Below are 23,144 nucleotides of genomic sequence, written 5' to 3'. Positions count from 1 at the left end.
TAATTAAAGACAGCTTCTAGGGGCTGTTGTATAACACATCAATAAAACCATACATTTAAGGTACATAAATCGCATAACCTCAGTATGGCAGTGTAACAGGGTGGCTCACAGTTTAATGGCTGGCAGGCTGGAGCTACTGTGATTACAGAATGAGTCACACCTGGGAGAAATCAAGATGATTACCCTATATAAAACAGGACAAGGATGCAATGAAGGGGAGGAGCTCAAGAAATTGTAAAGAACTAGCAGAGAGTATGAAGGTCTCCTGCGTGAAAGTCCCCAAGACCAAAGGAGCTGTGACAGAGAGGAGCCCAGGAGGCTCCAGTGGGGAAACTCAAATGGAGTTTGGCCTAGAAGAACTGGGAAGGTGGACTGTGAGAACAGACTGGTACAGAAAAAGAGCTGCAGCTGTGAGAGAGAACGGCAGAGTGAAGTATGGACTGTTGTGTGGTGATGGACTGTATTTTGGGACCCTGAGAATTGTTAAGAACTGCTGCTTTTATTAAACCAGCCCAGGCAGGGGGTGTTATTATCCACAGTAAAGCTCGTGTGCAGTTATTAAAGGACCTGCAAGAAGGGGCTAAATGAGACAGGGTGCCTGCAAAGCTACCCTGGCCATGAAGGTGCTCTCAGTCAATGGCTACCCTGTTACAATCAGACATACAACCTCTGGCTTTGAACTCATAAAATAAGCATGGCTGGGCTAATTATGGGAGACCTTCAAGGAAAAAAAATCATTTGCAGTTAATGGTGAATATAGTAAGTGATACTCTTCCTTCTAAGGCAGTATTGAGACATTAAAGACCCCATGGCATTTTTCTTTACAAGAGTGGGAAGTGTGTAGAATACTGGCTAAATTGTTATTTGGATAATTACATTCTGCCTATAATTTAGTTGCATATTTTATTTTTTTACTCGCTATCCTAAACTGTTTTTTAGTGTTGTTTGATGCTGGTTAATGGTTGTCACATTTCTCTCTAGAAGAGATTATACTTAAATTATGGGTGAACTGATTCTTATATAGAGATTAAAAATCCATTGATAAAGTTAATATGGAACTTTGAGATCTCTCTAGATCAGTGGTTCCCAAACTTTAACAACCTGTGAACCCCTTTCACTAAAATGTCAAATCTCGCGAACCCCCTCCTAAAAATGAATATTTCCAGGGATTTTCTCCTTTACCTTATAAAAGCAGTGATCTTGGAAATATAAAATTTGTTGTTATGACATGCTTATTACACACTATTTATTATTAATTATTATTTATCATTACAGTATTTTTATTACATTATGAAAACGGCAACACTCTTCCATGATCTCACTTTCATAGCTTGTATCACTTTGAATAAACCTGTTATAAAACAAGGCACCTATGTTTCATCAAGGAGTATCAGCTGTGAAACAGCATGAAGGTATTTAAGAAGCCAACTCACAGAGTTCCTCCTACACAAGCATTCAGGTCTTGAGCAGTCCAGGCAAACAACCACGGTGACAAGACGTCCCAATAAAATCAGGACTGTCCCGATTTTGAGGAGTTTGTCCCACGTCCCGACCAGAGTACGGTCGGGACGCCATTTGTCCAAATATTTTGTTTCCTGGTCTTTGGCGGCAATTCAGCGGAGAGTCCTTCAGTCGCGGACGGTCTTCGGAGGTTTTTCGGCGGCGGGTGCTTCTGTCTTTGGTAGCAAGGCTTATTACCCCCCGCCGAAATACCGCCAAAGACCATCCGCAACTGAAGGACTGTCCACCGAATTGCTACCCAACTCCCAGACGGGTGAGTGTATTTAAAAAAAAAAAGAAAAAAAAAAGCCCTCTCCACGGCGGTCCCAATATTTTCCCCATAACATCTGGTCACCCTACAAACAACGCACGTTACAACAAAGCTTAAACTTGTTCTTCATAATAATTTTAAAAACAGTACTAGCTTCTTATTTCATTTTAAAAACAGCAAAATATATCCACCTCCCTTTCCATTTCTTATAAGGCGTCTTGAAGTTTAAATCTCCTCAGTGTGATAGATATGCTTGCGTTGATCTGCTTGGCTCTTGGAAGTTCAGGGGCTCCAGGCTGCTGGCCATGTGCTGCCAGGGGGGCCTAGGGACTACTCTATCCGCCATTAGGGAATTTTTTCCCGAGAATCCCCTGTAACATTTCGCGAACCCACAGGGGTTCAGGAACCCCAGTTTGGGAACCACTGCTCTAGATGAAAGGCACTATATAAATGTAAATTAATAAACTGTTGGTAGTAGTATTGTACTTTTAATAGTCTTCATCTGACTTATCACTTTTGACATTGCTAACTTTTGTTGTCTGTTATATTAGTAGTATAAAAAATTACCATCACGTGAAAAGAAATGAAATATTGTGTTTTAAAAAAAAATGAAGCCAAAGTTAGTAGAATGACTGACTCAAAAGTACAGTTTTATTTAAATGGGGGTCTCTGTGTGTGGAAAAGCCTTCACTGGTTTGAAGAAAAATTGATGTGACAGCACTTATTTAAAAATTACAAAGCCTCTCATGGCAAAGAGATTTTGCAATGGAAAAACAATTAAAGCTTTTCAGAAGACTCAAGGAAAAAACATAGGCATTGTTAGACTATAAAACCCTTCTTAGCACTGATGAGAGAAACAGATAGATGTAAAAATGTAAGCTCCCAGCTGCTACACAAAAATAGCATAAGAAGGTACCATCAAGTTCAGTTGGCTGGCTCCCTTGATGTAATAAAATGGAAAAGAGTCATTTTGCTTCTCTTCTTCTATCACGTTAGAAGCTAATTATATATGGAGAAAGGCTTTTGCTGGAGTGCAAATATCTTCTGTCTATTATTTAAACATTTAGTTCTGCATCTCTTAGTTTTAAATATATTTCCACTATCAAGCTGCTTTTTAGAGCTCACTTGAGACACTGATTCTTTCTGAAGAAGAGCTCTGTGTAAGCTTGTGTCTCACCAGCAGAAGTGGTCCAAAAATAAATAAATATACTACCTCAGCTGCCTTGTTATCTCACTGGTTCATCCTTTTTTTTTTGTCTAGAGATATAATAGTTATCCTTCCATTTCCATTATAAATTCTTTCCTTTGTGTGTAGAATTCTGACTCAAGCTCTTTCTTGGATGGAAGAAAGTTCAGTTTCTTGTCAAGGCTGTACAACTTGAGCTGTAGTTAATCAAATTTAAGAGGAGGTAAAAAGTTTCAGCAGCTAGGGACTGTGGAATTCACCCCAGTTTATACCAGCTTCAGAGTGCATAATCCAAGAATGGGGTCCAACATAGTAAACAGGACCTTGCAGAAGACATCCAGGACCAGTTGATAGAACAAGTTAAGAGGCGTCAATCAGGGCTGATCTTATCATGAGGTGAACTGAGGCAGCCGCCTCAGGTGCCAGACTGTGGGAGGGGTGCCAGAGTGTAGAAAATTGTGTCTGCTGCTGGTGCATATGTATTCTCTCTGCTCTAGATGCACAGAGATGGTAGAGTGCTGTTCTGGAGGAAGGAGGGCACAAGAGACATAACAGGCAAGCAGGAGAAAAGGTGAGAGGGAATAACAGAAAGCGGCAGGAGCTGCAGGGAGAGAGAGGAGGAGGAGCCTCTTATGTACCTTTCTAGCACCCCCAGGAACCTGGACTGATTAACATCAGCTTCTCAGGGAGCTTCCTGTTTCCTGCAGCTTCCCTGAACCCACTTGAGGAGAACAGGCAGTCAACTGAAGTAGTAGGAGCCAGTTAAGCCCTAAAGACGCTGATATCTTCCCTCACTCAGTCCCTGCTAGCAGGGCCGGTGCAAGGATGTTTTACGCCCTAGGTGAAACTTCCACCTTGCGCCCTCCCCCCCCCTGCGCCCCCACCCTGAGGCACCCCCCCATGGCAGCTCCCGCCCTCCGCCCTGAGGCACCCCTCCCCCCGCCCCAGCTCACCCCTGCTCCGTGTACGAGCACCCCAAGCATGCTGTGGCCGCTTCACTTCTCCCGCCTCCCAGGCTTGCAGCGCCTAAGCTGATTGGTGCCGCAAGCCTGGGAGGCAGGAGAAGTGAAGCGGCCACGGCGTGCTCGGGGAGGAGGCGAGGCAGGGGTGAGCTGGGGCGGGGAGTTCCCCTGCATGCCGTCCCCCCCTTACTTGCTGCAGGTGGCCCTCCCCATGCTCCCCTGCCCCAGCTCCCTCCGCCTAAATGCCGGCGGCGACCGCGGCTGAAGATCCAGCCGCCGCGGTCGCTGCTGAAGAAAATGGCGCCCCCCAAATGCCATCACCCTAGCCAACCGCCTAGGTCGCCTAAATGGTTGCACCGGCCCTGCCTGCTAGCAGCCTGCTTATTTGTCCCCTTGAATTGAGTGTTGAGAGCCACTATAACCAGCACAGAACAGCAGTCACGAGTGAAAGAAGAAAACTCCCCTCTGAGGCAGCATTCAGAAAAAGAAAGAAAGCAAAGGAAGCTTTTCTATCAAAGCAGGAAGGAGCTCTCCTGAGATACATAGGCACAAATGTTCACAGTGAGCCTTCTGGCCCCAGTGAGGATGTGAGATGCCTGATCTTCCAGTTAGTCAGAGTGCAGGTGACCTGGCAGCTACTGCAGCATCCATATTTCCATCTCAAATGGATCTAGCCATGCACATTCCTGAAGAAAAGTGTAGATCAGAGAAGAGTGTGGTGGAGGCTCAAGAAACAGCTGCTGCTGAGTTTAGTTCCTTAAGTCTAGATGATCCAGGTCTGTGGACTCATTTGAGTTAGTAGCATAAGGGACTTCCTTGTACTGCATGGGCCACAGCAAGTGAAAAACGTCATGTTCCCCAAAGACAATGAAAATAGAAGTTTCCATCCAACACATTACTGGCATGAAATCCCCAGTGGTGACAAAGTGGAGAGGCCATGGCTTTATGTACTCAAAAACTCAGAATGCTGCATACTGTTTTTGTTGCACACTCTTTCAGTCTAATGTTCCAGCCACATTGGGTTCTACAGGAACAAAGGACTGGAAAAGTCTGGCTAGAAATGTGACATGCCATGAGAAGGCAGCAAATCACCAGAGAGCATTCCTTAGGTGGAAAGAGCTTGAGATGAGACTAAGGTTAAAGGCCACCATAGATGATAAGCATCAAGAGAAGATTGCATCAGAGTCTCTTTACTGGCAAAATGTTCTGAAAAGGCTCATTGCCATTGTGAGAATGCTTGCTACCTAGCACTGCGTGGCACTTCAGATCAGCTGTATATGCCAAACAATGGAAACTTCCTTAAAATTGTGGAGCTGATGGCTGAGTTTGATGCTGTATTCCAGGAGCATCTAAGAAGAGTCACCACCCAAGAAATGTGTACACACCATTACGTTGGAAAAACAATTCAAAATGAGACCATCCAGTTACTGGCAACAAAAGTCAAACAGAAGATTGTGGCAGATCTGAAGTCAGCAAGATATTACTCTGTTATTCTGGACTGCACACATGACATTAGCCATATGGAACAAATAACTTTAATGGTGCATTTTGTAACAACAGAACCTAGTGAAAATGTCCCTGCAATGGTGACTGTCAGAGAGCATTTGCTAGAATTTATTGACATTGATGATACTACAGGAGCTGGTATGACAAATGTGCTTCTTAAAAAGCTGGACGATACGAGAATTGTGATAGCTGACGTGAGAGGTCAGGGCTACGATAATGGTGCCAACATTAGAGGAAAGAGGAAAGAACAGAGGAGTGCAGAAACGGATCCGAGAGTTAAACTCTCAAGCTTTTTTTGTCCTGTGCAGTTCTCATTCGTAGAACTTGGTGGTCAGTGATGCAGCATCAGCTTCTAGTGAGGCTGCTGAATTTTTTAATGTAATTCAAAGCATCTATGTATTTTTCTCTGCATCAGCTCATCGATGGCAAATTTTGAAGCAACATCTGAGAACATCCTCTCTGACACTGAAACCACTAAGTGCCACATGATGGGAAAGTCTCCCTGATATGGGCTGGGAGAGCAATACAGCGGAGCACAGACAATTCAGGAGGTTTTTCGAAAGTGCAGGGGACAATTTCCTGGTGCAAGTGCTTGAGGAACCAACTAGGGGCAGAGCTCTTCTTGACCTGCTGCTCACAAACTGGGAAGAATTAGTAGGGGAAACAAAAGTGGATGGGAACCTGGGAGGCAGTGACCATGAGATGGTCAAGTTCAGGATCCTGACACAAGGAAGAAAGGAGAGCAGCAGAATATGGACCCTTGACTTCAGAAAGGCAGACTTTGACTCCCTCAGGGAGCTGATGGGCAGGATCCTCTGGGAGAATAACACGAGGGGGAAAGGAGTCCAGGAAAGCTGGCTGTATTTTAAAGAATCCTTATTGAGGTTGCAGGAACAAAACATCCCGATGTGTAGGAAGAATAGTAAATCTGGCAGGCGACCAGCTTGGCTTAACAGTGAAATCCTTGCTGCTCTTAAACACAAAAAAATAAATTTACAAGAAGTGGAAGCTTGGACAAATGACCAGGGAGGAGTATAAAAATATTGTTCAGGCATGCAGGAGTGAAATCAGGGAGGTCAAATCACACTTGGAGTTGCAGCTAGCAAGAGATGTTAAGAGTAACAAAAAGGGTTTCTTTAAGTATATTAGCAACAAGAAGAAAGTCAAGGAAAGTGTGGGCACTTTACTGAATGAGGGAGGCAACCTAGTGACAGAGGATGTGGAAAAAGCTAATGTACTCAATGCTTTTTTTGCCTCTGTCTTCACGAACAAGGTCAGCTCCCAGACTACTGCACTGGGCAGCACAGCATGGGGAGGAGGTGACCAGGCCTCTGTGGAGAAGGAAGTGGTTCGGGACTATTTAGAAAAACTGGTCAAGCACAAGTCCATGGGGCCGGATGCGCTGCATCTGAGGGTGCTAAAGGAGTTGGCCGTTGAGATTGCAGAGCCATTGGCCATTATCTTTGAAAACTCATGGCAATCGGGGGAGGTCCCTGATGACTTGAAAAAGGCTAACGTAGTGCCCATCTTTAAAAAAAGGAAGAAGAGGATCTGGGGAGCTACAGGCCAGTCAGCCTCACCTCAGTCCCTGGAAAAATCATGGAGCAGGTCCTCAATGAATCAATTCTGAAGCACTTAGAGGAGAGGAAAGTGATCAGGAACAGTCAGCATGGATTCACCAAGGGCAAGTCATGCTGACTAACCTAATTGCCTTCTATGACAAGATAACTGGCTCTGTGGATGAGGGGAAAGCAATGAATGTGTTTATTCCTTGACTTTAGCAAAGCTTTTGATACAGTCTCCCACAGTATTCTAGCTGGCAAGTTAAAGAAGTATTGGCTGGATAAATGGACTATAAGGTGGATAGAAAGCTGGCTAGATTGTCGGGCTCAGCGGGTAGTGATCAATGGCTCCATGTCTAGTTGGCAGCCGATATCAAGCGGAGTGCCCCAAGCGTCGGTCCTGGGGCCTGTTTTGTTCAATATCTTCATTAATGATCTAGAGGATGGTGTGGACTGTATCCTCAGCAAGTTTGCAGATGACACTAAACTGGGAGGAGAGGTAGATACACTGGAGGGCAGGGATAGGATACAGAGGGACCTAGACAAATTAGAGGATTGGGCCAAAAGAAATCTGATGAGGTTCAACAAGGACAAGTGCAGAGTCCTGCACTTAGGACGGAAGAATCCCATGCACTGCTACAGACTAGGGACCAAATGGCTAGGGAGCAGTTCTGCAGAAAAGGACCTGGGGGTTACAATGGATGAGAAGCTGGATATGAGTCAACAGTGTCACCTTGTTGCCAAGAAGGCTAACAGCATTTTGGACTGTATAAGTAGGGGCATTGCCAGCAGATTGAGGGATGTGATCATTCTCCTCTATTCGGCATTGGTGAGGCCTCATCTGGACTACTGTGTCCAGTTTTGGGCCCCACACTACAAGAAGGATGTGGAGAAATTGGAAAGAGTCCAGCGAAGGGCAACAAAAATGATTGGGGGCTGGAGCACATGACTTATGAGGAGAGGCTGAGGGAACTGGGATTGTTTAGTCTGCAGAAGAGAAGAATGAGGGGGGATTTGATAGCTGCTTTCATCTACCCAAAAGGGGGTTCCAAAGAGGATAGATCTAGACTATTCTCAGTGGTAGCAGATGACAGAACAAGGAGAAATGGTCTCAAGTTGCAGTGTGGGAGGTTTAGGTTTGATATTAGGAAAACCTTTTTCACTAGGAGGGTGGTGAAGCACTGGAATGGGTTACCTAGGGAGGTGATGGAATCTCCTTCCTTAGAGGTTTTTAAGGTCAGGCTTGACAAAGCCCTGGCTGGGATGATTTAATTGGGGATTGGTCCTCCTTTGAGCAGGGGGTTGGACCAGATGACCTCCTAAGGTCCTTTCCAACCTTGATATTCTATGATTCTATTCTAAAGTTGAGTGGAGGTGATAAAGCCTATGAAACACCAAATTGGGAAGATAGATGAAGCCATAGTTGCCATTATGGAGGATAATGCTATGACAGGAACTGTTTGTGGGAGAACAGTGGCAGAGGGAAATGGAATCACCAGAAACATATGTAACTTCAAATTTCTGTGTGGCTTAGTGTTGTGGGATGACATACTGTTTGAAATAAATGTAAGCAAGAGACTGCAAAGTGTCGACCTTGATATATCTGGAGCAATGGAACAACAAGACAAAGCCAAGTCATACCAGTCAGATGAGGGATTTCAAAACGTTCTGAAGAGTGCCCAGAAGTTGGCAGAGTTACTTCACACTGATGCTATTTTCCCACCCATTCAAGAATACATTTTGATTACGAGGCATGGGATTATCCCATAAGAGACTCCAAACAACAATTCAAAGTTGAATTCTTTAACCAGGTGCTAGATTGTGCAATACAGTCAGCTGAAGAACGTTTCATGCAGCTCAAGGAACAGCGGTATATTTGGGATGTTGTATGATATTCCAAAACTCCTCACTATACCTGAAGAAGACCTACACCAGCAGTGCAGGGCACTAGAGACAGTGTTGACACATAATGACACGCACAATATTGATGCGAGTGATTTAGGTGATGAACTGAAAGGCTTTTCAAGATACATTTCAGCAGGATCAACTCAAAAGGCTGTTCTGGAATATATGTGCATAAATAAGATGACCACCCTCTTTCCAAATGCTTTTGTTACTCTGTGCATACTTCTAACACTTCCTGTATCAGTTGCCAGTGGAGAACGCAGCTTCTCCAAGCTGAAGTTAATAAAAACACATCTATGCTCCACAATGACACAGGAGAGGCTGGTCGGCCTTGCAACCATCTCAATAGAGCATGAGCTGGCCCAGACTGTGGACCTTCAGCAAGCAGTTCAAATCTTTGCAACCAAGAAGGCACGGAAAGCACCACTTTGATTATTCAAACAGATAAAAATGCCAGTATTTACTACACAGACAAGAAAAGTTACATGTTCCGGTGTTTGAAAGTGTTACTTAAAATTTTTGAACAAGGCATATTAAGTGGTTAGTTCTCCTTTATTGGGGTAGGTAGCAGAGCAGTACCATGAGAGGAGTAGAACAGGAGGAAGGCAGAATTGAGACCTTTCAAAGTTTTGGCCCAAGCGAGGGGGTATGGCGCTGTCATTTGAGCTCCCCGCCTCAGGTGCCAAAATGTTGTGGTCCGGCCCTGTGCAGAAGGTTAAGTTTTCAAATCTAACAAACCAGGAATTCTGAATTTCTGTTAAAGAAAGGTATGAAGAATTCAGTGATATAGCTATGAAAGTGTGCTTCCATTTGTTTTCAGTTACAGATTCAACCAAATTGAGCAACTATGCAATTTGAAACAGGTCCATTCTTCTCACTAAAATCTTTGGCTGTGTGTGACCATGCCAGAATATCCATATTTCCAAAGTATAGTTTTAAAAACCCAGATTAGATCAGGTTATATGAGTAAACAAACTCTATATAGTTGAATATAGTTGCAAAACCATAGAAACCCTGGTGTTCTTCTTTTATCTACTGTCTTGAATATAGTATCCTGAGTCATGAAAAAAAAAAAGGGTGAGAGGTATATGGTTTCGGGGAGACACCACGTTTTAAAATATCTGTAGGCTTGGAAGCATTCAGTAAGTGTCTGTAAACATTGATTTCACCATACATACCTTAATTGTTGAAAAAAATATGTCTTTTGATAATCAAAATTTACAAGTAGGAAGAGTAAGAAAAATGCTGCTTGAGAACTTTAGAGCATCTGGCTGGCTCTGTCCTGAGAGAACTCTCCCTAAAAATATCTCCCTGGAAAATTGAAATGAGTCAGTGCCCAGAAAGAGAGAGAGGAGGCCTGAAAATCCTAGCTACTTCATGCTCTTGCCTTTAGTTTGGGACATAGTTGTTCTCTATACTCTCCTCTGGAAGGCTGTCTTTGAGAATATAGACTGCTGTACCTTTTCATGAAACTAGAGGTTGTAGAATCTCTCTCTCTCTCTCTCTCCTTTTAACTGAATAGAAATACAGAAGCAGGTTTAGTCAGGGTGCTCCTTTAAGTAGCCACATTAAGACTTCAGTTCATTCTTTGCTATCTACTAACTGAAATTTCAAAAAACTTCTCCCCCACCGTTTGTGTGTGGATGTGCTAAGGTGCACAGTGGCTTTGCTGGTAAACGGTTTGACATAGTATATTTGTATATTTGTCACTGGTAACAAAATACCAATATTAGATGTATATAGCAATGTTAGGTATTTGGAAGACATTCTTACTATTATTTAAAATGACTTTCACTGCTTTGTTGCTGGCTTTCCCTATTTTTGTAGGCTTTTTTTTTTGACTGAGAATCTGCACTGCTACCACTGCAACTCCCTGTCATAGCTAATATATTTGTTTTAGTGATTGATGATTAAAGGGGTGATATTAATTCCTGTTTTGAAAAGCTATACAGTGTGCCTTGTGCCTTTTCCACTTCACTGATAAACTGATGAAGTATGCCAGTTTTAAAAAGAAGAGACTGACTCGACACATATGCTGTCTTTTCAAAATAAACATAATTATTTTGAGATCTTTAACAATCAACTGAACAGGGGGGTGGAGGGGAATGACCTTTTGGTGTCCCTACAAGCAACACTTAGTATAAATTGTGTGTTAATCTTTTGATGTTAATTTTCTTTCCCCTCTTTACAGATCACATAATCATTATAAATCTAATTATCTGCGTTCCCAGTTGGGATCATTTGAAATTACCCTTTAAGCTTTGACTTCAGATTTTTTTTAAATTTTAAATTAAAAAGTTGATTTAAGAAAGAAGAGCTTTAGTGGTCCAAGACTGCTTATATAGTAGAATTAAGATATAGCTGTTCTGATATTTTGATGGGCATCTTTCTCTTACCAGGGTAGTTAGAATCTAGGACAGCAGGGAACGATTTAAATGACAAAATATATCTGCATGTTTACTTGAGTTTGGCAGGTCTGTCCATTTTACAAGTACTGTTGGTGAGAGAAACAAGCTTCCAAGCCACAAAGAGCAGCTCTGTGGGGCTTGAAAGCTTGTCTCTCTCACCAATAGATGTTGGCCCAATAAAATATACTACCTCACCTATCTTCTCTCTTCTTCTCCTGAGACCAACATGGCTACAACTACATTGAATTTTACAGGTAATCACAGAAACAACATTTTTGTACTAATGTCCCTGAGAATTTCTTAAATTGTTCTCTTATAGAGTTTTAGGTTTGGGGTTCAGTTATATACATTTATAGACAATTATGCCAAAGTGAGGAAGAAATGTTAAGTGACAATATTATACTTGATGTACCAGTTGAAAGTGTCATTGTTGCTGTAATCTATGCAGACATATAAAGAATAAATATCTGTTCTTTGTTATGAATTTGAGTAGTAGAAATGCATGTCTAAACTATTTATATTTGTTCATACATCACTGAACAAAATAGCCTAAAACTGTGCTTTATTCTTTGAACAGTTTATGAGATGGGAAATAAACATTAACAATAGTACCTTTGTGATATAAATTCCTCTTCATTAAAGAGCATTGAAGGAGTGACTATCATGTAACTGTTAGTTCCATTTTTGTGTATGTTTTCAGTCATTATAATGTTGCAGTGTAAGACTTGCAAGCATTCGTCCAAGCTTGTGTTTTCGATTCCCATCAGTAGCCTTTCATAAACTGTCTGACTGGCACTGAAATTGGCAGATTCCAGCTGCTAGATAGCTTATTTACCTTGTTAGAAGCTGAATTCGGCTTGAATTTGCTGCTGTTTGGCAGTCATGGAGAAATACAATTAGGATAGAAAGGCAGAGATTTTCACTTTCCTCTCAAGTTGATCTTAGTATTTCCAGCTGTTCTTACACACAATATATGAGTTGTAGGAGGACATCTCCCTCATTGAGGAGTTAGCAATTAGAGTGAGATGATTTCATTATAATTTAATAAAAAATTGGCAGGGAGGGGATATATAATTTCCCCATTTGAAGATGGCACATTGATTGGAAAGGTTAATTTGACATATAGTTTCTATGGGCTTGGTTCTGCCACCTTCCTCATGCTGAGTTGTACCTTTTATAGCACAAGTAGTTCTGCTGATGCCAAAGTAAAATGTGTTGCTGAAATAGTGATAATAGCTTGGCTGAGGAATCTTACGGATATAATTATAAGTGTACACAGAGAACGGGGTTAAGGTCTCACAGGCTCCAGAGCATCAACTTCACAGAGAAGACAGCAATCGGGGGACACTAAATACAAGAATGGAGTAGCTTAGCCCTCAGCAATTAGACAACTCAAAACAGTCCCTGAACTAATAAATATTTCTCCAACCTCGGTCATCCCAGAATGACTTATTTGTGTTCAGCTGAAATACGATGAGACTGTTATTAATCATGAAAGCAGACCAAAGTTCACTGGAAGGAACATACATTCTGCCTCAATAAATGGCCGAATCAGGTCCTCTGCTTTCTCCTCTTTCACTACTAGAAAATGTGATTTTCATCACCTCCAGCTGGAGAGGAGGCAACTATCTGAGAGGCCTCCCTTTCATCTTCCTAGCTGGCTGGATTTTGAATCACATGGCCTGTTCCTGTATAACTTAGTCTACCTGAGCCTAATAATTTGACGGTTGAGCAGTAGATCCTAAATGATATGGGATAATTTCCCAAAGAGATTCTCCTAACATTCCACCCTCTCAGCCTACACAAGGATTTGGACAAAATTCTCCTGTTTTCAAGATAAAAGATTAACCCTAATGAAACCAGATGTTTGTTCTGGATTCCTTACAACATACCCTCGACCTCTCACTCTCCCATCTCAGTTAAACAGTGTCATATGCTTATTTTTCTGTTAGCTGAATGTAGGCCAATTATAAAAGGGATCAGAGCTTGTTCAAACACTTCCCTGGTAATGTCCTAGGTGGAAAATACGTCAGCCACTACAGAAGAAATCTAAAGCTGTCACCTGGACACCATCAATGCTTCTATAAAGCATTACTAGTTTGACATTCATTCCTCTGTGGAAACATCATTCAGCAAGAAGGTGCTCAGAATACACTCATAATACCAATTCTAGGGAAGAGAACATTATTCTTTTGTCCTACTTCTCTCTCTCCCTCCTCCTCAACTATTTTTTCCTTACATCCCATATGTCTCAGAATGGGGAAGAGGTCAGGATCCAGAATGGAAAATTTGTTACTCAGTGATATCCCATCGGGGACTGATCTCTCCCCATAGCCTTGCCCGCTCAAGTTAAGTCTTTTACGTGGCTCCTTCAGGTTCCATTCCTATAGTTTAATATTAAATAGTAATTCCTTATTCATCTATTAATAAGGATTTAGCATTTCCAAACAGCTTTAGAAATATTCATCTGGAGCGAGGGTGGATGGAATGTGGCCAAGCCACAGACCTGATGAACAAATCTGTACTGCCTCCGGTATTTGCAGTAAGAGAGGATCAACCCAGTAGTCTTGCACTGGCAGAAGAAGTTAGACCCAGAAAGTAACAAATTTTCCACTTATTTTCAAATAAGTTGCTTAGAGGACTTAATATCTTGGGGAAATTGGAAATGGGATATGGAGACTTTCATTCTCTAGTTGACTGATTTGAATTATGATCCAGTTTGGTAATATTGACCAATATGGTTGGTGACCTGTGTGAAATAGATAGTCATTTTGTTCCCGTCCTTTGGTGGCCTGTTTGAGATAAGTAGTGATTTTGAACCAGTCCCTTAGTGAGGAAGTGACTGCATTTAAAAAAGGCAACATTGCATTTAGCACTAATTGGCGCCCTGGTTAGTCTCAGTGCTTAAATTGCCAGCAGGATTGAATGGGCATGGTAATTGCATTAATTAAGGTAATTAAATATATCCTAGCAAGAATCTCTTTTTTCCAGAATAGATTATTTTTGTAAGACTTACATAGTTTTAAAGAAAATGGTCAGAGTCAGCAGAGGGATTAGCTCTTCTCTTCTCTTCTACCACCAGTAGTTGATCAAACAATCTGTTCAGTAAGTGCTTCTGCTAGTGGGATTTTCTGAGGTCTCACAGCTACTCCACTGGATACTAGGAATCAAAATCAGGATTGTAAACTAATTGACACAAGTTAGTGTTGAACGAATGTGTAAACTCCAGAAAAAAATCAATCTGGGCTAAACAAAGCACCAGCAGCAATGCTTAGCTACCAGAAGGAAAACCTGCCTAGGCAAAACAAGTATAATCGTGGGATGGTGTCAGGAAAAAAATGTCAACAAGAGTTTTGGCGACACTGTCATGAACCCAGCAGCATCATGGTTGAGAAGAGCTGATGGGTTTTTCTTTTTGTAGAGGCAAAAATAAGCCAGTAGGAAATGACACTACATCATTTTGGTTTCTGCTTTTAATAGGACAGAACTGATTGTCTCAGTTAAACAGAATGACAATTTATTAGACCATTTTTCTCACCTGCTCCTATGTTCCCAGTTCCTTGCTTCTGTGCGGAGTGTGATGAGGCTGCAACGCTCTATTGCTCATGTCTCTGTGAGAGCCTGGCTAATGTTGAGAGATACTAATTAGTAAACATCAACTAGGGAAACTGAGAGTTTAGGTCATTTGATGTGGGGAGTGAAATTCTGCAACTTGGTGACAGAAATGCCAGTTATTCATAGTTTTAGCTTTAAAAAAATCTAGTCAGCAATGTTGAGAAGTCTCAAATATAGCGTACAGTAGAACCTCAGAGTTATGAACACCTTGGGAATGGAGGTCGTTCATAACTCTGAACTAAACATTATAATTTTTCTTTCAAAAGTTTACAACTGAACACTGACTTAATACAGCTTTGAAACTTTACTATGCAGAAGAAAAATGCTGCTTTCCCTTTATTTTTTTAGTAGTTTATATTTAACACAGCACTGTACTTTTTGTTGTTGGTTTTTTGTTTTGTTTTTTTTTGGTCTCTGCTGCTGCCTGATTGTGTATTTCTGGTTCCAAATGAGGTGTGTGGTGGACTGGTCAGTTTGTAACTCTGGTGTTTGTAACTAAGGTTTGACTGTAGTCACTTAATGTGTATGTCTCTACTTTAATGTAGTTCAGAAAATCTCCATCTTGTACTGAAAGACTTGAGTCAGTTTTGTATGTTTTCTGTCATGTAATCCACATTAAATTTATTGAGGAAAAGTGGAAATTATTGAAGCCTAACTGCATATTTTATGTTTATGAAAGGAAAGACTAATGCCAGCAGACTGACAGGTTGTTAATATCTACTGCACCTGGTATGCTAAGAAAATATTGGATTTTGGCATACTGGATTTGGTTATACTGATCTGCAGGACAGGAGGGAAATCACTAGAATTAATTCTGGGCTATGCCAGACATTTTGCTTTCCTGATTAACTGCAAGTCCCCCAAATACTTTTTGAAAATATTGTGAAAAGGGAAGGAATGGATAATAGCCAGGGAATTGAGAAGAGATTTGGAAATTGCTTTGTGGCTATCCTGGATACTTTCTAATGCCATGCAAACTATCTATCTTCAGATTTACTTTTTTTATCAGGAGATATTGGAATATGTTATGTACATGCTATAACTCCTGCATGCCAGTAGGAACAATTCTATAATTATTTTAGAATCATAGAATCATAGAACTGGAAGGGACCTCAAGAGGTCATCTAGTCCAGCCCCCTACACTCAAGGCAGAACTAAGTAGTATCTAGACCAGGGGTCAGCAACCTCTGGATGCGGCTCGCCAGGGTAAGCACCCTGGCGGGCCGGGCCAGTTTGTTTACCTGATGCGTCAGCAGGTTCAGCCGATCACGGCTCCCACTGGCCGCGGTTCGCCGTCCCAAGCCAATGGGGGTGGCGGGAAGCCACGGCCAGCACATCCCTCGGCCCGCACCGCTTCCCGCAGCCCCCATTGGCCTGGGACAGCGAACCGCAGCCAGTGGGAGCCGTGATCGGCTGAACCTGCCGACGTGTCAGGTAAACAAACTGGCCCGGCTCACCAGGGTGCTTACCCTGGCGAACCGCATGCCAGTTTGCCGACCCCTGATCTAGACCATCCCTGACAGATGTTGTCCAACCTGCTCTTAAAAATCCCCAATGATGGAGATTCCACAACCTCCCTAGGCAATTTATTCCAGTGCTTAACCACTCTGATGGTTAGGAAGTTGCAAAGTTGCAATATTATGGAAACCTTTTATTCTTTGAAGTTGTTGCTGCATCTAGTATTGATTTCTCTGTGCAAGACAGAAATGGATTAAGATAGTAGGAAAGTGATGTTTCATGTTACATTTATCTGTAAAAAACACCCCGCTGCAAAGATTTAATTAGCAGTCTGTGTTTTTATTATGGTCTTGCTTGGGGTTTTTTGTTTTGTTTTTAGCAGAGACCTTAGGGCAGATCAGTTATGACCTTTGTTAAATAAGGCAGCAGTTGTTGGGGATAGAAATGCTACTGACAGCAAATAAAAGAGATATGGATGTTAACTAAATCCAGATTTCAGCTAAAATTGGATGCTTTCCATTTTACAGTTTACTACAAACAATGCTATATTTGATTTCCTGTGTCTATGAAGCCTGAGTTCTTGCTGGTTTTTACAAATGTGTTACAAAATCTGAAGATAAATCTAAGGTCAAAGTTTTGACTGATGAATAACCTTAGGTTAAGCAAACAATTCTGCTTCAGTAGATGGCTATGAAGGTGAGCGTGATTTTTGTTAAATCAAATCTCGTAATAAGGTTTGTGGTTTAATCAGATAAAGAGATATTGTGTTTCACCTTCCTGAACTACAACCTGTTCTTCATTTGCTACACATTTAGTTTTAATTGAAGTCGATTGTACTAACTGAAATTAAAGAGTATACTCTCCCTACATTTTCATCAGGCTGTTTTTAAAAAAAACCTCCCTAAATGCATATTATTTTGGAAAGAAAGGAACATCGTGCCGTTAAAAAGCAAAAAACAACAACTAACTTTTACACTTTATGATACGATGATGTATCAACTGCTAGTAAATAGTTATTCCATCTGGTGCATTTCAGATAGTAAAAACTGAAAAATGAACTGTTTTCTGGTCAGAACTATTTTTTTTCTAATCTCACTTCCTCTTGGAGATAGTGGTATGGAGCAGGACAATTAAAATATTAACTGGACTTCACTTTGACACTGCTAAGCAGTTTGCTTTATCTGAGGGGATTTCTTTAACATTTAGAAATATTTTTCATGAAAATTATAGTTTAAAACATGCATGCTTTACCCAGAACTAGTGATAGCACGTTCCACTTCCATATGGGAGAGGCGGGGTTCAGTGTTTAGATTTCTCACTTCTCAGGTTCAAAGGAGCAAGGAATTGCTATGAAAACCTTGAGTGAGGAAGAGAGATTGCTAAACAGTAACTTCTCTGACCAATTAGGGATCATGGCAATGGTCTCTCTAATCATCCTCAGTACACTTCTTCTTATGGGTCTTAAAAAGTGGAGTGGAAAAGTCAGGCTCTCTGGGGCGCCCAGGCACCTATCACTTTGGTACCTCATGAAATTAAAAAATAAAATTACACTTTGCACATGACATCACTATGTTACTCAACCCTGTACATTGGTTCAATGAGTTTCTGTACTCTGGTGCATAATGGTTTGTGGGCTTTTCATTTATCATTGCTTTTCCTGTTACAGGAGAGAAAATTCTGCAGTATTGCTCCCAAATAGGGCTTTCAGTTTTATTTTTTTTCCTTTTAGTTCCTAGTCAGTTTTATTTTGTTTCCAATTGCATTTTTTTTTAATCTCAGGGATACCACTGTACAGAGCCTTACTCTGCAGCCTTCCGTTACAGATGGTCGTATTACATATGAAGACTCACCACTGGTCAGTATTTAAATTATGTTTGTAGATTTGAAAATCTCTTTTCTTTTATAAAACGATGTTAAAAATATTTATTGGAGGCTCCAAAAAGGCCAAGGAATTCTGGGCTAAGTTAGAACATTCTTATCCCTGTGTTCTGGGTACTGTAACTTTCATGAGAATGTTATAATTCAGCAACAGAATCAAATATGGCAAGACATTATTGGCAGTATTGGGCAACTTCTTATTGTTTATTTCACGTACATTTTGTGTGCCACAAGCCAATCAGTGTAGTATTCTGGGGTCTTGGTGTATCTGACATGCAGAAGGAGCATATTTATTTATTTCACTTTGGAATTACTTGATGCACTGAAATTTCCCCATGTTTCCCTTCCAGTTTCTAAACACACATCCTATATACCCAGTGGCTCAGCCTCCTGACACTTGTGCCCCACTCCCTAAACCCTTTACTGCCTTCTGCTCCATCTTCCCAAGCAATCAGGACTGCTTACGTTAGCTACAGTTTGCGTCAGACCTCACCTCCAATCAGCAGAATCTGGTCCTGCCCAACCTCCTCATCTCCCTCCCAGCTGCAGCACCCCCTTCCGCCTGGTTCTGCTTTAACAGAACCACTCTTGTCTGTCACAGCAGCTTCACCTCACCCTCACCCCAGAGCAGTGGCATCTCTTCATCCTCTTCTGGCATTCCCTCTTCATTTCAGTATCACCTGCTGCCCTTCCTCTATACACGCCAATGCATTGCATGTTGGCAAAGCCTTTTCCATGTGTGCACGGGCAACCACCGTTCATACACAGGCACATGTTGTGCGCATATGCAAGAGAATCTGTTTCTGCACGTCATGCCATTCACTGAATTCGGGTTCTGGTATGATTGACAAGGCCTTTTCTCCCAGCACCATTTGCCCACACATCCACTCCATTAGCTAGGTAGACTTCAGAGGTAGTCTTCAATAATATATATGTTAAAAATTTTTTTTACATGGGAGCCTGTAGTTAGACTTCCAAGTCCATATTCAGACACCAAGATCAGTAGTTTGATTTTTCAAAATGCTGAACACTCAACAGTTTCCATTGACTTTCTGTTGGAAGAACACTGGAAGTTAGTGAGAATTGCTGTGAGTTCAGCTCTTGAAAATCATGCAAAATGTTACTACAAGAAACTGAGAAATCAGTGTTGCTGTGTGTGTGTGTGTGTGTATGTATGTATATATATACAGTTGATTTCTTCTGTCTTCTAGGTGAAATCAGTTAAGTTGGGGCATATTCTGGTTATCGATGAGGCAGACAAAGCACCTACAAATGTTACCTGTATTTTAAAAACTCTTGTGGAAAGTGGAGAAATGGTTCTGTCGGATGGAAGGCGCCTTGTTGCCAGTAAGTTGCTTTTATAGTCTACGGTAAAACATAGTATGTTGCCATATTCCAGCAATTGCATTTGTTAAGCCATAACTACAAAAGAGTCTAGTGGTCGAAAAAATGTTTGCTGTGCAAACATTAGCTATTAGAGTTTTAATTAGAGTCTGCAGAGAGGCTCCGTAAACATGCCCGTGAGACACCACATTAGCGTTTCAGTTGTTATTGTCATTGAAAAGTTGTCATTTTACACGGGAAAAAGGGGGTTTTACTAATTGGCAACCCTGTCGGCTGGGGATTCAAAAATCAAGTTGAGCTCTGTCTTCATCACTTCCAGTAATAAGGATGCATTTGACCAAATTGTGCTCTTGGTTACATCTGTGCAGTCCTATTGCTCAGAACGTATTTTGGCCTGCCAGATCCATATCTTAGGTTTTGGATCCCAGGTTGAATTTTTTCAGGGCTGGCAGTTAGCAAAAATCTTTGTGTGTTTTTTGTTGTTGCTGTTTTACTTGTAAGCTGAGAAAATGTCATCATTAGAATTTCATCAAGTGAAAATCATTGGAGGAAAAAACTGAAACACATTGGAATTTTTACAGTTACTTTTCAGAGCGGAGCTGTATTTGAAGTGCATCTTCACTGTTAGTCAATACAGTGCTATATGTGTGATGAAAATAGAGGTGGTGTTTTTCTTTTAACAGATTAGGAGCAATTATTCAGTATTCAAGTGATATAATACACCTCTACCTCAATATAACGCTGTCCTCGGGAGCCAAAAAATCTTACCGCGTTATAGGTGAAACCGCATTATATTGAACTTGCTTTGATCCACCGGAGTCCGCAGCCCCGCCCCTTCTCCCCCCGAGCACCGCTTTACCGCGTTATATCCAAATTTGTGTTATATCGGGTTATGTTATATCGAGGTAGAGCTGTACTAGAATTATGCTGGGTGACCACAAATCTCTAGGGTGTTATTTAAAAGAAATAATGTCTAGTTGTTTAAATTAATATCCTGGTTGTGTAATCGTGAGAGGTTTCCCTGGGGTACCAATGAAGATATGCTTCCAGGGAGCAGGTGGGAGAACCAGTTTGCACATTCTCTGCACACGTGGCTCTGCCTTCTTACAGATTCCCATGGGTCTTCAGGTTTGTGGACAGGGTTTTCTGTAGGAGGGCAAGCCCCAGATCTCTTCTCCCTGCCTCACACTGGGCATTGTGTAGAAATCTCCACAAGGGGTTTCTCATGGATATATCTTGTGCTATCAACCTTATCAAGTTTTACTGAAGGCACAAGTTGTTCTGGTCCTGAGATATTCAATGCATCGTTGAGCTTGGAATGATTATTCCTCTAGGTTTATGAAACAAAATAATTATAGCCAAGTGCCTAGAGCTCTCATGGTGGAGCAACATGCTGAGAAAGATTTCGGTGTTTTTTTGAAGATGTACAGATTTCTATTGTTTGGTTCATAACTGGCAAAACTAAAACATTTTTTTAACAATCTGTTTTCCAGATCCTGCTAATGTAGATGGGAGAGAAAATGTAATAGTAATTCATCCTGATTTTAGAATGGTAGTTCTAGCAAATAGACCCGGATTTCCCTTTTTGGGTAATGATTTTTTCGGCACACTAGGTAAGTGATTAGTATTAAATGGGAGCACTGTAAATCAGGTATATTTAATGGTATTGTATGTGGGAGAACATTAGCTTTCTTTCTTTTACTTGATCTCATGGTGAGAGGAAGAGTGGGGTTGTTGGGATGGGGAGAGGATCCCTAAATCTGTTACTTCCGGGTCCAAGGCAGGATGCTCATTGCCTCAGACGTGACCCTGTTTGGGATGGACATCTGTTCAGCAAGAAAGTAAGTTCCACCTAGGTCCTGTGGGCAAGGGTAATCCAAGGCCCTTCCGGGAAAGTGGTCCTCAAGCACAAATGTTTTGCAGTCCTAATGGGGTGTCTGTGTTGTAGACCTGTTCTCAGTGAAATTCAGCCAGCAACGCTGGTCCAGAATGTCTTTACTAATCCATAGAACTCTCCCATGGTTAAATATTTCCTCTCCTCCTGCTCACCTGGAGACTCCTAAAGAAAACTGGTTTTAGTCATAATTGCCCCGGACTAGCCAAAGCTTAGTTCTACCTTTTAATGCTATTTCCAGGAGTCAAAACCCCTCTGCTTTCATGTCAAGATCATCTTCAGCAGGGCCCAGTAATGCCCCTATGCCCTAAACCTCTTAGGTTTGCATCAGAGCACTCCTGAAAGAACTGATCTTTCTCCACTATTCATTTAGCTCCCTGATGCCTTGAGTGAGTTATAAAAGTGATCCTCCTCCTCAGGTTTTGTGATCGTCTGTTCAAGCATCCTGTAAGACTGTATCCTGTCCCCAGCCCACGAAGAATTGACATTTTTATTTTCCAAATATAAGCAAAAAGAACAAAACAGTTCTTGAGCACACCATGGGCTACAACTTCCTGGGGACATTCCCCTTTGTCTTTCAGTCTCTCCTGCTTCAAGGCCTATGGCAGGATTCTCCTGTACTCCCTTAACAGAGCACCTCCGAAGGGTTTCTTCTTGGAGGCTCTTTTTCCCTCCAATGGATTCCCACTGCCTGTGCCTGCTCCTGCTTCCTGAGCAAGCCCCCTTGCATACTGAGAGCCTGGCTCATTATAGCCCTGGGGTGCCCCACTCTCATAATTAGTCCAGCTTGGGAGCATCTGTTCTAGCACAGGGAAGCTGAACTTCCTTCATTTCCAGGGGTCAGCCACCCTGTGACACTTCTTCATTCAGACAATTTGCGCTGCTTCTTCTTGAAATTGGTTTCTGGCTATTGATCTCCCTAGCCTAGACAGTGGTAAAGCTCTCCATACTTTCCCACAACTGTGCGTATTGGTTCTTCATAGTAACAAGTTGGTCCTTTACACGTGTCCTAGTTTTTGCCAACATTTTGCCCCCTTTTCACCTAGGCAAGATACACTTCCCTTCTGATTTTCCCAGTTCTGAACCAGGAATGGAAAACATCTTGTCTCTTTGACTTCAGAAGCATGTTCAAGGTGCAGTTAGATTAGAAGCAGGGAAATAAATCCCTTTTTCCCCCCTTTCTCTTCAAGAGTTCAAGGGAAGGCTTCCAGATGTTCAGTTATGCAATGGCCAAATGGATCAGGTTTGGTTTCCATAGGCCTTCAGAAATTATCTGTGTACTGAAATTTACTGTCCGCTCCACCTCCTTGACTGAGAGTAGCTGGTAGTGGACAAATTTTGCAAAGCTACCTCCTGTGGTCTAAATAAGCATTTGTGGAGACAGCGCTTATCTGCAGAGTGCTTAGAGCAGGACTTCATGAAGAAGTTCTCCTTTCCAGGGAACAATAGTGATGGGTCAGAGGTTCCTGTTCCAACTTTTTTTTTTTTTTGGGCCAACCTTGCCTTCAGGCATTTCTAATTCAGCCTTCAGTCTCTTTATTAAGGAAGAGTGACTTAAGAATTTTGTATTTTCAGAGGTGACTAGTGATTTTTGGATGCCTCGTTTTTGTGTGACCAGCATGAGATGACTTCAAGTGGCCTGATTTTTTAGTGGG

General features: G+C 41.7%; 1 protein-coding gene across 1 annotated transcript in view; it reads left to right on the top strand.

Moving 5' to 3' along the window:
- The window catches only part of VWA8 (von Willebrand factor A domain containing 8), a 282,235-nt gene that overhangs the window by 155,797 nt on the left and 103,294 nt on the right, over positions 1-23,144 (top strand). The window contains exons 22-24 of the mRNA XM_045012690.1: positions 18,153-18,228; positions 19,463-19,598; positions 21,089-21,208. Of these exons, the coding sequence (XP_044868625.1) occupies positions 18,153-18,228; positions 19,463-19,598; positions 21,089-21,208 (332 nt within the window). The remainder of the gene's footprint in view (positions 1-18,152; positions 18,229-19,462; positions 19,599-21,088; positions 21,209-23,144) is intronic.

This window comes from Mauremys mutica, chromosome 1 (genome assembly GCF_020497125.1).
Source record: "Mauremys mutica isolate MM-2020 ecotype Southern chromosome 1, ASM2049712v1, whole genome shotgun sequence".
NCBI lineage: Eukaryota > Metazoa > Chordata > Testudines > Geoemydidae > Mauremys > Mauremys mutica.
The sequence above is the reverse complement of the archived record's forward strand: the minus strand, read 5'-3'. Positions and strand labels throughout refer to the sequence as shown.